Below are 14713 nucleotides of genomic sequence, written 5' to 3'. Positions count from 1 at the left end.
CGCTTTGTGCTAGTGTGCTCAGACCTTTTCACAAAGTGGGTGGAGGTGTACTGTCTAAAGGACCAGAAGGCGGTAACGGTTGCTGATTGTTTTGTTGACTTGTTCTGTCGATATGGTGTGCCAAAGTCTTTGTTGACAGACCAGGGGCGCAACTTCGACAGTGAGCTGTGCCGTACGATCTGCTCGCGGTTAGGTATCAAGAAACTCCGTACGACACCGGCACATGCTGCTTGTAACGGTCAGACTGAACGTTTCAACCGTACCTTGTGTGATTCGTTGTCATTCTATGTGTCAGAAAAGCAGGATGACTGGGACCAGTGGGTACCTGTGGTGGTAGGAGCTTACCGCTCTAGTGTACATTCGTCAACCAAGTACTCACCTTTCCAGTTGGTGACAGGCTGTGAACCACGACACCCAGTAGTGTCCGAGATGTGTGATGGTTTGCCTGAGCTGAAGAGTCAGACGTATGAGCAATACGTTCGTGACATGCAGAGTAGACTTGTCAGTGTGCGTGACAACGCTGCTAAGCATGTTAGCTCGAGTCAAGAGCATAGTCGTGTTGAATCCTCTAGCGATTTCAAGGCTGGAGATATGGTGATGTTGAAGGTTAACGCAGTGAAAAAAGGGTTGCACAAAGAAACTTGCAGATAGGTTTAACCCGCGCCCTGCTGGGGGGGGGGTGTTTGAACACCCCCACTTGTGGTTTTTCGCGAATATCTCAAAAACGGCGGCGCGGAGCGCCGCCGTTTTTGGTACACCTTATCGTACATCAATTCTACACATGTTGTGAAAATTTCAGACCAAGGTCATTGAAGGTCAGGTCACCAGGTCACTTGAAGTGACCTCACCTCATAAAAAGTTTAAATGTCTGTCCTAGCTACACCGAGTGACCGATCGCTTTGAAACTTTCAGCGATTGCTAAGAGCAATAGCATGTACAAAATGTATATCTCAGAATTTTGATATCGATGACCTAAGGTCAGGTCAATTTTGCGACCTCCCCATTATAAGTCAATGGGAGAAAATTGAAATGCGCCTCTTTTGGACAAAAGACATTATAAACACTCCCAAACACCGAATTACAAGTGGTTCAGACACACTGAACATGAAAATGGTGTCAGTGACCCTTGTTTATGCCCTGAGGTCATCTTAGGTCACGAATGGTATCTAACAGTTTTTCGCGAATAACTTTTGATAGAGGCATGCTAGAGCGATGAAAACGCCTTAGATGTGTTCAGCTTGACGATACGGATCGACTGATATGCAACATGGCCCTTTCCGGTCAGGTCATGACCTTGACCTGAGGTCAAATTTTTAAGTTGACCTTTCAAGGTCAACTTATAGTTCATTCGATGCGTCTTGACGAGAGGAACACAATGCCGGTAAAAGTAAGCTCGTACAAGGCTTGAGTCAAAAGTTATTGCAGAAAAACTGTTTCCGAAAAAAATCGGTTATTTTTGCAATTTTTGCCCCCTGCAGGCAAAACCGTTGACGTTAGGTCAAATCTGAGAGAATTATTCAGAAAGGGCTTTAATAGGGCTATCGAATGCTCTTTTCCGCGGCGCTGTAACTCTATTGGTTCTCGAGTTATGCATTGGCTTGTTGGAAATTTTCGACATTCGACCTGGAAATCGGCGAAATTTTGCCTTCAATGACCTCTGGTGACCTGACCTTTGACCTGACCAAAAAATTGACCGAAGTGATTTCGTCATTATTTTTGACGCTCTTTCGAACGCCGCCTTCCGCGTATCGCTACGTGGCCCAGGAGCCGAGTTACAAGGGGGGGGGTGTTCAAACACCCCCCCCCCCCCAGCAGGGCGTGGAAATCCAGGACCCCCAGCCGGGCGCGGGTTAAGGGTCCGTTCATGATTGTATCGGAGAAGCAGCCCGATTATGTTATCCGGAGCGGCCGGAAAAGTCTCTTAGTTCATGGTAGCAACCTGAAGAAGTGTATAGTGCGTGCAACGCCAGCCGTGGGACCCGCGGATGCCGATCCCGACGAGTCTCGAGATGTGCATCGTCTTCGGATTCCGTTCTCGCTGGAACCCGAACCGGTGGTGCCGTCGGTCCCTGTGGTGCCGTCTGAACCCGAACCGGTGGTGCCGTCTGTCCCTGTGGCGTCGAGCCGTAGTTCCGGCGTCGCAGCTCCGATTACTACGCGTTCTGGTCGGCGTGTGCGGCCACCTGATAGGCTAGATCTGTAGTTCGTGAGCGCTGATTTGTGTTGGGGGAATGTTAGGATTATGCAGCTGTTTAGTGCTCGCGTGGGCGTCACTTTCGGTGTTGTTTGCGCGAGCCTGGCGCAGCGTGGCTTTCTGCGTTGTGGCGAGTCTTTGTTCTGAAATGTAACGGAGTGGGCTACAATACATTTTGTTATCTTCTGAAGAGCAGCCTGTGTGGCACTGTGTGGGAATACTGTGTGGCAAGCCTGTGTGGCATCAGGAGTTTTAAGCCCAGAGTATAACAATACTTTTTACGCTGGAATGTTGTATTCAAATGCGACTCAGAGTCGGTGCATATACCTAATGATCTTAGCTTTAGTAAAACATTCAATTAATAAGCATTTTGTAAGTCCCTCAGAAATCAGCCCCGGGCAGCGACTGACTGCCGGCCGGCCGACCGGCCCCGGGTGGCTAGAAGCAGGGGCCGGTCACTGTTTGGCCCAGATGTGTGGGAGCGGGAGCAGGCAGCAGCACTCATTTTTCACGAATATTCGCATATTCATTTAGGCACATGGACATGAAATGCCATTAGGGGAGAGTGGGGTAAGATGCCCAGGGTGGGAAAGACGCCCCACCCCTTCTACCGGCAAAACAAAAAATCAAACCTGGAAATTAATGTTCTTAGCGTAAAGCGGAAACCTTCCTTGTTTACTGCATATAAATTTGCCAAGCTCAGTTGGGCAACGGTGGGCTGGTGGTTGGTTGTTTTATATGTACTGCTTTCAAAAAATATTTTAGTGTCAAAACATTGTGAATATCAAAGAAATTGTAAAATTTTAAGTCCCTTGCTATTGTCGTGATACATTTTTATGCGTGTACTTTGCCTCAACTAGTTTGTTTCAGGGTGTAGTTTTAGTGCTAACAAAATGTACTGATAAAATGTTAATTCGGTACCTTGGGGAAAGATGCCACCTGACCTGATAGGGAAAGACGCCCCCCTAAATCCGTGGGCTGCCCTTCAAGGAACTCGTCGAATCATTTAGTAGGTATCAGACACGATGCATGATCACAGACCAGAGATCCGGCTCATAACTTATATTCAATGTTTAGCCGATGAATCAAATCAACAGGACTATGTACGATGTACAGTCCCCAGCACTTGCTACCCATCACCCCCGGACGGCGGGGGAGCAGGCTACCACCGCCCCTGCGAGACTAGCGCCGCCATGCGCCAAGAAGTGGAAACACCACGTGACTGAGGCCACGTGAGGGCAGGGGCACGTGATGGAGGGGTGGAGCATAGTTAGTAGCTTTTGCGCCCGACACTAACTGAAATGCGGGGCTGTGATTGGGCTCCTTAGCATGAATGAAACCCCGGCGCCAGAATCAGCCGTTCGCCTTATATGGAAAGTGAGCCTGTGCGTTTCACTGTTCTGTGTTGGTTTGAGAGCCACGGCACCATACGAATTGTGAGCCCCTTTGAACGGTATAACGCAGTACTTCAGTGCTGAAAAGTGCATCGCTCTACGCAATAAAACCAGGGATAAGTTTATGGTCAAATGGGATGGCGTGCTCGACGGGGAAGGCAATCTCGATCTAGATAAAATAGTGTAAGATAAAAAAGTACGCATGTGATGCAAGGATTCATATAGGGGGAGTATGTTAGTGTTTATTTTGGTAGAATCTATGTTTTGAACGCAGGCCATATGTGTAGAGGCACAGCCGCATTATAGGACGAAGTTTCGGCCGAACTTGGCTGGCCGAACTGACGCCCGTCCGAGATGTTGTGGTGCTGTGGGTGTGCTACTGTTTGTGTTATACGTCAAATTGTGATTAATGATGTGAGTGTGAATAAACTGAAAAACCTTTCTCACGCCATGACATGGTCCTCTCGTACAAGATCGAGATGAGGAGAGTGTTTTCACGCCTCCTTATGCACGGCTCTAGTGTCATTGAGCTATCAACTGTCAGCGGTTTTGGGACAATGAAGGAAGGCTTTTGGTCGTTTTTAGGTCAGATCTTGGGTCAGATCATTTTGCACCCATCTCAATTTGAATCCTTCAGTAAATTTTGGTAAAATGTGTTTTTACAATTTCACGTCTTATTTTTCACATCCCAAGCGCAATTTCCGGGAACGAGCCATGCTGCTCATCAGCTGATCTGTAATGATGATCTGAGCACATCAGATGTGTTTTAATATGTCTTTATACATTGGATCTAGAGCTTAGAATATACTTTGAACACGAGGCTATAAGCTATATAAGCTATATATGTGTGGGGGGGGGCACCTCCGCCCTCCCCCGTCCCCCGTCGCCGACACCCCTGCACCGATGGGTGTGTGTACTGCATTGCGGCTGAGCTGAAGCCCTCTCACCGATGCAGCCCTGAAGCACCATCTGAAGAATTTTGGTGTCTGGTGGTTCTTGGTGCACGGCAGCACACAGTTCAGCCGTCTTCTTACGGATGTCCTCGATGGCCACTTCGATCGGAGTGAGGACCACCTGAAACAACGCCGCCCCCACCCAACGGCTCATATCAGCTAGCTTCTTGTATCGCCAGTATGGCAAACAAAACGACTTATAAAAGCTGCTGTTTTAAAATATGTGATCGTTAAGGTCTTAAATTCCGTTTTCATACCCGCTGCTTTATTGATATTAGCATCACCACGGGTTTTAACCCGCGCATGACATAGGGTATTTTTTATAAGCGAGTGACTTGGGGGGGGGGGCTCTACAGAGCCCCGTGACCTCGCCACGCGTCACACGTCACGCCACACACACACGCCACGCGTCAAATTGCCTCACTCCAGACAGAGTTAGAATGCTCGTCATAGCTCCTGACGGGGATGGTCTGCGGTTGGTAGGAGCAGCTGCAGCCAGTTGGAGTCAGTTGGGTGGGGCATGCCGTGTCCGGCTTTGAAGGGCACCTTAAACTTTGGTAGGTACCTAAATTCTCCCGTTACCCGGTCGGACGGTACACCAACTGAACGATCGTCTTGAAACCGATTGCAGGCGCCTCAGGCGCCCTCCAGTCGCAAAGGGAGCCTTCGGCGCCCAAGGGAGGCATGCCCCTATCCCCTGGCTAGCCCCTGGCGACGGTCGTTTCTCACCTCGCGGCGCGACAAGATGGGCACGCGCGTCTTCACGTATGGGAAGCTGTTGGCCACGGTGATGATGGTTTTGCGTTTGTACTGTTGACTGAGCTCGCCGTGCGCCCGGCCGTCCAGCGTGTACGGCGTGGCGAACATGAACGTCTCTGCGGTCGACACAAGGCTGGCGTCAGCACCGGTGGGTCGGCGGCCACACAGGGGGCGGTCACACAAGGGCGAAGACAACATGAATGAAATAGACTAGTCCCGATCTACCTCACTATTGTCCCATTCCACGTGTTAGTTGAATAATGTTTGGAACCAATCTCTGTAGTACTTAAGCAAGAAGCATGACAGTTTCATAATATTTCAGTTTTAACCCGCGCACCGACGGGGGTCTGCGCCAACTTCGTACCGACGGGGGGGGGGGGGCGGATGACCGCCCCCCCCCCTGAGATCTCGAGAACAAAACAAGATAGCGACAAGCGGTAAACGGCAAGGGATACGCACGGACAAGGTCTACAATTTTTACAAAGGTCATTTTCAGGTCAGGTCAAAGATGACGTCACAGGGGTCAAAAAAGTCAAAATGGCGGCGCTAGGTATGGAGAGAGCTTTTCTCGAATAACTTTCGAACTAGTCAATATAGGAACAAACTAAGGGCAGCATCGTGATCCTCTCGTCAATCCGCATCGAATGATATGTATGTTGACCTCGAAAGTTCAAGGTCAAAGGTTGACCTCAGGTCACGTGACCTCGAGGTCATCATGTATATCACTCGATGCGCCTTGACGAGCTGAACACAATGAGACCATCCGCGCGGCTGTATCTTGTTCCTGTACGGAGTTATTGTCAAAAAACCGCTGGTGACCTTTGATGACGTCACATGACCTTACAGCTACCCAACAGCAAAACAGACCTCAAGGTAGTGAAGGTTGATCGTATATGAGGTTATGTATGGTTGTATGGGGCCATTCTGACCCGTTTTAGTGGTAAAAACAGGGAGTTGATTTTTCCCCCATTGACTTATAATGGGGAGGTCGAGAAATGACCTGACCTTAGGTCATCGATATCAAAATTCCGAGATATACAAATTGTAGGTACTAATGACTTTATAACATCCTGCGACTTTCAAAGGCCTCCGACATCTACTGTAGCTCTGGCACGGTGACAAAGTTGCAAAAAAGTGACTTGAGGTTGGGTCATTCAAAGTGACCTGGTGACCTGACCTTAAAAGTTAGGAGGTTTAAACTTGCACACCATGTGTAAAATTGATGAGAGAATAATCGTGCCAAATTTCGTAGCGCCGCGGTTTTCCCGCTATTCGCGAAAAACCTCGGGGGGGGGGGGGGCGGATATCCGCCCCCCGTCGGTGCGCGGGTTAATGACCAGAGCGCTTTTGCATAAAACTTACGGCACCAGATAGTTTATTAATTGTCTTAGAATCGTACTTATTCTACTCCACTCTATTTCACAAAGGTCTTGAAAATTGTACGGAGAGTAAAGGCGGCCGCACACTGACGTCTGTCAAGACAGCCTCAGATTCAGATTCACTTTCAGAATCACATTCGGACCCCCTTAGATTTTCATAAAAACTGGTCCATGGGTACAGTTTTGGACGCTGATTCCAATGGTGAAGTCTGTTCTTCGCCACATATTATACTTTGGCCCCGAGAGGCATTCAAAGTTTTTTGGGGGGGAAGGGGGACCCCCTTAGATTTTCATAAAACCTGGTCCATGTGTACAGTTTCGGACGCTGATTCCAATGGTGAAGTCTGTTTTTCGCCACATATTATACTTTGGCCCCTAGAGGCATTCAAAGTTTTTTTGGGGAAGGGGGACCCCCCTAGATTTTTATAAAAACCCAAAAAAACTTTGAATTCCTCTAGGGGCCAAAGTATAATATGTGGCGAAAAACAGACTTCACCATTGGAATCAGCGTCCAAAACTGTACCCATGGACCAGTTTTTATGAAAATCTAAGGGGGTCCCCCTTCGCCCCAAAAAACTTTGAATGCCTCTAGGGGCCAAAGTATAATATGTGGCGAAAAACAGACTTCACCATTGGAATCAGCGTCCAAAACTGTACACATGGACCAGTTTTTATGAAAATCTAAGGGGGTCCCCATTCCCCAAAAAACTTTGAATGCCTCTAGGCGCCAAAGTATAATATGTGGCGCAAAACAGACTTCACCGTTGGAATCAGCGTCCAAAACTGTACACATGGACCAGTTTTTATGAAAATCTAAGGGGGTCCCCCTTCGCCCCAAAAAAACGTTAAATGCCTCTAGGGGCCAAAGTATAATATGTGGCGAAAAACAGACTTCACCATTGGAATCAGCGTCCAAAACTGTACCCATGGACTAGTTTTTATGAAAATCTAAGGGGGTCCCCTTTCGCCCCAAAAAACTTTGAATGCCTCTAGGGGCCAAAGTATAATATGTGGCGAAAAACAGACTTCTTCATTGGAATCAGCGTCCAAAACTGTACACATGGACCAGTTTTTATGAAAATCTAAGGGGGTCCCCCTTCTCCCAAAAAACTTTGAATGCCTCTAGGGGCCAAAGTATAATATGTGGCGAAAAACAGACTTCACCGTTGGAATCAGCGTCCAAAACTGTACACATGGACCAGTTTTTATGAAAATCTAGGGGGGTCCCCCTTCACCCCAAAAAAACTTTGAATGCCTCTAGGGGCCAAAGTATAATATGTGGCGAAAAACAGACTGCACCATTGGAATCAGCGTCCAAAACTGTACCCATGGACCAGTTTTTATGAAAATCTAAGGGGGTCCGAATGTGATTCTGAAAGTGAATCTGAATGCCTCTAGGGGCCAAAGTATAATATGTGGCGAAAAACAGACTTCACCATGGGAATCAGCGTCCAAAACTGTACACATGGACCAGTTTTTATGAAAATCTAAGGGGGTCCCCCTTCTCCCAAAAAAACTTTGAATGCCTCTAGGGGCCAAAGTATAATATGTGGCGAAAAACAGACTTCACCGTTGGAATCAGCGTCCAAAACTGTACACATGGACCAGTTTTTATGAAAATCTAAGGGGGTCCCCCTTCACCCAAAAAAAAACTTTGAATGCCTCTAGGGGCCAAAGTATAATATGTGGCGAAAAACAGACTGCACCATTGGAATCAGCGTCCAAAACTGTACCCATGGACCAGTTTTTATGAAAATCTAAGGGGGTCCGAATGTGATTCTGAAAGTGAATCTGAATGCCTCTAGGGGCCAAAGTATAATATGTGGCGAAAAACAGACTTCACCATGGGAATCAGCGTCCAAAACTGTACACATGGACCAGTTTTTATGAAAATCTAAGGGGGTCCCCCTTCCCCCAAAAAACTTTGAATGCCTCTAGGGGCCAAAGTATAATATGTGGCGAAAAACAGACTTCACTATTGGAATCAGCGTCCAAAACTGTACCCATGGACCAGTTTTTATGAAAATCTAAGGGGGTCCGAATGTGATTCTGAAAGTGAATCTGAATGCCTCTAGGGGCCAAAGTATAATATGTGGCGAAAAACAGACTTCACCATGGGAATCAGCGTCCAAAACTGTACACATGGACCAGTTTTTATGAAAATCTAAGGGGGTCCCCCTTCGCCCCAAAAAACTTTGAATGCCTCTAGGGGCCAAAGTATAATATGTGGCGAAAAACAGACTTCACCGTTGGAATCAGCGTCCAAAACTGTACACATGGACCAGTTTTTATGAAAATCTAAGGGGGTCCCCCTTCACCCCAAAAAAAGCTTTGAATGCCTCTAGGGGCCAAAGTATAATATGTGGCGAAAAACAGACTGCACCATTGGAATCAGCGTCCAAAACTGTACCCATGGACCAGTTTTTATGAAAATCTAAGGGGGTCCGAATGTGATTCTGAAAGTGAATCTGAATGCCTCTAGGGGCCAAAGTATAATATGTGGCGAAAAACAGACTTCACCATGGGAATCAGCGTCCAAAACTGTACACATGGACCAGTTTTTATGAAAATCTAAGGGGGTCCCCCTTCCCCCAAAAAACTTTGAATGCCTCTAGGGGCCAAAGTATAATATGTGGCGAAAAACAGACTTCACTATTGGAATCAGCGTCCAAAACTGTACCCATGGACCAGTTTTTATGAAAATCTAAGGGGGTCCGAATGTGATTCTGAAAGTGAATCTGAATGCCTCTAAGGGCCAAAGTATAATATGTGGCGAAAAACAGACTTCACCATGGGAATCAGCGTCCAAAACTGTACACATGGACCAGTTTTTATGAAAATCTAAGGGGGTCCCCCTTCGCCCCAAAAAACTTTGAATGCCTCTAGGGGCCAAAGTATAATATGTGGCGAAAAACAGACTTCACCATTGGAATCAGCGTCCGAAACTGTACACATGGACCAGTTTTTTATGAAAATCTAAGGGGGTCCCCCTTCGCCCCAAAAAACTTTGAATGCCTCTAGGGGCCAAAGTATAATATGTGGCGAAAAACAGACTTCACCGTTGGAATCAGCGTCCAAAACTGTACACATGGACCAGTTTTTATGAAAATCTAAGGGGTCCCCTTCGCCCAAAAAAACTTTGAATGCCTCTAGGGGCCAAAGTATAATATGTGGCGAAAAACAGACTTCACCATTGGAATCAGCGTCCAAAACTGTACCCATGGACCAGTTTTTATGAAAATCTAAGGGGGTCCGAATGTGATTCTGAAAGTGAATCTGAATCTGAGGCTGTCTTGACAGACGTCGCACACTGGGCCATTCGGCGGGCGGGATTCCGCAAAAGCGAAATTCCGTAAGCGACACTACGCCTCCGCGGACGCCGAATCAGCCGCCAAAACGAAAAATGTGCCTGTGAAGGGTCGGCAGACAGATGTTCACGGACAGAGTGCGCATGCGTGCGGACAGCTGCGGAATCGCGGAAAAAGCTGAACCGGTTCAGCTTTTTACGCGGTGAAGCCGCGGAAAGCCGAAATTGAGGAACTTGATACTCAATAACTATTGATGGTGTGGCCGGGAAATGGACTTTATTTGATAAGAAAGCCGTAATGTTATTTATTTCCTCGTAATAAATGGCTCTATGCACTTAAAGGAAATAGATCACTTTTAACATGGGGTTTTGAACTGGAATAGCAGTTTTGTAGTTTGAGCTGAGACTAGCACAAATCAGAAGCTTTTATGGGTAAATGTCAAGTTTAAGTCCTAAGAAGATTTCATTGATAAATTTTTCATATTTTTACATTATTTGACATCCTGAATCCAAAAATGATACTCATATGTCTCGCAAATAAAAGAAAAAAACATAATCAAACCTGACCTAACCTTACCTACTTACCTATAACCTACCAACCTACAACCTACAAACCTACCCTAACCTAACCTAACCTACAAACCTACCTACCTACAACCTAAAACCTACAAACCTACAAGCTAACCTAACCTAAAACCTAAAATTTTTGCTGTTTCATATTCGTATCAAAAGCGCCACAGTTGTAGTTAGGACCTAAACTTGACATATACCGCTTTTATGGCCCAATGATCACTCTAAGCAAAGATATTCAATTTCCCGTTCCAAAAACAGTGTCTTAGGCAGGAATTCGTGTCTTGCGTATATTTTAGAGGTCTGCACCGGCCGGCTGCAGCCCCGGGGCGGCTACAAATATCTCCAAGAACACGGCTACGGCTGTGGCCACGGCTGTGAGATTTCAAGCTCAATCTTAAGTACTCAAATATACAATTTTAAATCCTTAATCTTACATTCTGATAAGCAGTCTAGCCTGTAAAAATCATGCAAAGGATGCCCAGCAACATTGAAAGTGGTGAAGCCTTTGAAAACCTGTAATGGTTTTACCATTTGCTGTAGGAAAGTTTGCACTCTGGTACAGAATACTAATTATAGGTACCAATTGTTCCTTCATCATCAAGAGCTTGACAGTTTCAGAAAATGCAACATGTTGCATTGTCACATCCCTCTCAAATCATTAATCAATCTCACCTGGTCATTAGGAGAGCACCTTACAGCTATTGAAGATGAGCGTTCAATAATTCTTTCAGGTAAAAGAAAAAGAAATCACGCCTAGGTAAAGGCAGGTAAAGGCCTCATAAAATATTATCTAAAATAACTCTTAGGTGTATTTCTGGATTTTCGGCAAGTCCAATTACATAATATAAAACTGGCGCTTTATGTTCTAACTGGTGTGTGAGTGACCGCTAACAGAAAATGCTGATTAACGAAGCCAATGGAATTAGATTATAAGTGAGCATGAACCTTACTTACGGTTAAATCACATGATGGTGAAAACGCTGAACACGTAATTCACATGACGGTGAAAACCCTGAACACAATATTTCTTACGCGAGCTGTTGTGTTGACTTTACTAATAAAATGACGTCTTCTCCTGAAAATGTAGAAATTTGATAATCAATCTTTGTTTAAGAGCAAGTTTCAAACTGAATAGAATTATTATATATTAATTATAATTTTCTATGACTGTTTATAGTGACACAAAACAATTTATTGCCACTTTTTTGCTATTGACGTCATTAAAACTCAAGTAAAATTTTTGATTGAATGAGGCAATTGTGGCTCGCACGTCCTTGGGGATTTGAGCGAAGATCATTATTTGGAAAAATCATAATAGATGAATGTTTTTCTTTCTTGGATGCTCACTAGTGTTTTGATGCATTGCATATCAAATTAGTTTGAGACTTGCCCAGAAGGCTGCTTCAAGCCTGGCATATCACACCCTAGAAAATATGCAAGGTAAGAAAGAAGCAAGAGTTTTGACTAGACAATCACTGTTTGACAGTCCATCAACTTCAGTTTCATTTTCCATATAACCTAACATTGATAATGAAAAGCATCAGGGTCTGTTGTTCTGTCCCACAACCATGCTTCAGGATTTGGCATTAGATGTCTACACTGCTAGTGCTTCTATTCTGGTTTGTTGTTTATGTTTTCTGTTGATGTAGGTACCTACCTACCCATCTTTCTTAACCCCTTGCAAGGGCTTGTGTAGGCATGCGATGCGCATCAGGGTTCAGGGCTTCGGCCCAAAGCCAGATACACAACCACTTAACCTATGATGCTTCATGAGCTTGAGAATCTATAGCCCATTGCAATGTGCTTTTGGCTATACGTTTCAACTAAAAACAACTTATTATATACTATTTGGTTGAATTTCATTGAAAGTATCCACGGCCGGCTGACGGCTGGCTGCCCACAGTTTGCCACGGCTGTGGACGGCTGTGGCTGTGGAGCCACGGCTGCGGGGCGGCTAGGCTGTGGAAAATTGCAGCCGTGCAGAACTCTAGTATATTTGCATCCAGTTTGAAAAGAGCATGGGTCCCGAAAATTCTTCAGAAACTAGAGAAATTTTCTACGAGAATTCTAGAGAAATTCTCGTACCGACCAATAAGGACATTCAGGGGAACATTATCGCCCTTGCCAGTAAAACTAGTAAAAGGGCTAACTTTGCATGGTTCTTTAATGCATTATTTCACGCACTGGCGGTTCCAGGGTTTCAGCGCGGGGGGCATACCAGGTAACGGAGCCAAAGCTAGGGTACCCCCCAATCCTGTTTTCTCATCGGATTTAGGCCACTTATTTTTCGTCATAGCCCTGATACGAGTTTTTTCTTAAAAACAAAAAACAAATTATCAAAACGTAATTAAGCAAAAAAACGTAAAAACGTAACAAAAAAAAACGTAATTATCGAATAAGAATCGGAATTGTCAATTGAACGTCTGATTCGCTTACGTCAATCCGCCCTATACCATGTTTGACATGTTTGCACCAAAGCCAACTTGCAGGCTATAGCCTTTACATCGAGCCAGTGGTATATACTAGTGATTTCAAATACGGTAAATTCGGAAACCGATACCAAACCAAATACCAACCGAAACAATAGGAAAATACCGAAAACCAAACCAAATTTTAAAACTGATAGAAATACCAACTTTTTACCAAATTCGGAGCATCTTATACATTAGTGAAGCTTACTTATACCAACAAAATACCAAATGCATAAGGTTTGAAATACCAAATACCAACTTGGTATCGGTTTGGTATCGGTATACCAAAAAGTTGGTATCCGATTGACATCACTAGTATATACCATGGATTAGGTATTCCTGGATGGGACACTCCGCCGATTTTCCGACCACCCGGCGGCGGCGGCGGATTTCCCGACGGCGAGGGCGCTGGCGCCATTTTAGCATTGCGGGCTATGGGCGGAGCGTGTCTTTTGGTATACTTTTGTCGTTTATTACTTACCTATAACCGATTTTGATGAAAATTTTTGTGAACCTGGTAGAACAGGAATTGAGGAATGTCATGGAAATATTCTTTTCCCAGTTTTGATTTAAGAAGTTGCTTAAATTCTGCTGACAAGTGAGGGTTCGTGATTACAGCCGAAGAGCCAATGTAAGAATAAAGTTAAGTTTTATACGATAACATGGAAATAAGTTGATATTTGTATTAAATCATCAATAGGAACTTGTTTGACTGCCGAGGAACGATGATATTTGATGATAAATTGCATCGGCAAGTCAAGAATACCGGCTCAGTTTATGGGCATCAGGTAATGATTCCGTATGTGATAGTGACTAAATGGAGCCATAATAATTATAAGAAAGGACTAAGAATTATGTTTAAAGTGTCTGAAATTGTGTCTTATGAGCTAAAGTTCGCTAATTTCGCCCTCCATTACCGCGTTTTTAGCACGCAAGCCGGTGCGGCGGCCGCCGGCGCACTCGCCGCCGATGTTTCGGAGCTCCGCCACCAGGGCGGCCGCTTGGTCGCCGGCGCTAGTGTTGGGGAATAGGGAGTGTCCTATCCAGGAATACTTCATCCATGTATATACTATACATAGCTCCCGGTGGTATACCTGCATAGACGAGACCTCCGGCCGTATTTTCCCAAGATCAGCCGGATTGCGAAGTCGTGTATTTTTCGTCAGTGGCAGGCGGCCGGCGCAATCTCCGGGAAAGCAACGCTCCAGTAACAGAAGCACGAGCAGATCGCCCAAATACCGGTGGCCGCGAGAATTTCTCTAGTTTCTGAAGAATTTTCGGGACCCATGCTCTCTTTTCATACTGGATCGCGTGTGCCTTCCAGGGGTCATTTCCTCCTATATTAAAATATAGAAAATAATCTTTTTTGTAAAAAGGTTTTATTTTCTTTGCTGATCATTTTGAGCATAAAAATCATAAATCCATTGCAAAAAAGTAATTTTGTGAAAGTGAACTATTTCCTTTATCTGGCAGTGGCTATTCAAAAAGTAGGTTGCTATGTGCCTCTCCGCAATTGTCTTTAGGATTCTTGCATTTGTCGACAAACACGGTTGTTTACATTAATCACGAGCTTTATTCTCTTTTGCAAGATCCTCCAGAACTTATGTCAGATTAATAGATATTTAAAACTTTATTGTAAAGAAATATACGACAATCGCATTAAATAAGCAAATAATGTATTTG

The 14713-nt window shown here is 45.1% G+C and overlaps 1 protein-coding gene across 3 annotated transcripts in view; it reads right to left on the bottom strand.

Annotated features, from left to right (window-relative positions):
• LOC122383748 (dedicator of cytokinesis protein 7-like) overlaps window positions 1–14713 on the bottom strand; it is a 649924-nt gene that overhangs the window by 42186 nt on the left and 593025 nt on the right. For all 3 annotated transcript variants that reach the window (XR_006256886.1, XR_006256885.1, XM_043370493.1), the window contains 2 exons: window positions 5271–5416; window positions 4536–4662 (listed from right to left, as the gene is read on the bottom strand). Coding sequence is in view for 1 of the 3 variants with exons in the window: in XM_043370493.1 (XP_043226428.1) it covers window positions 4536–4662; window positions 5271–5416 (273 nt within the window). In the remaining 2 variants the exon portion in view is untranslated. The remainder of the gene's footprint in view (window positions 1–4535; window positions 4663–5270; window positions 5417–14713) is intronic.

The sequence above is a fragment of the Amphibalanus amphitrite genome, unplaced genomic scaffold (assembly GCF_019059575.1).
Source record: "Amphibalanus amphitrite isolate SeventyFive unplaced genomic scaffold, NRLGWU_Aamphi_draft 000013F_arrow, whole genome shotgun sequence".
Classification (NCBI taxonomy): domain Eukaryota; kingdom Metazoa; phylum Arthropoda; class Thecostraca; order Balanomorpha; family Balanidae; genus Amphibalanus; species Amphibalanus amphitrite.
This window is presented reverse-complemented; position numbering and strand designations above follow the sequence as displayed.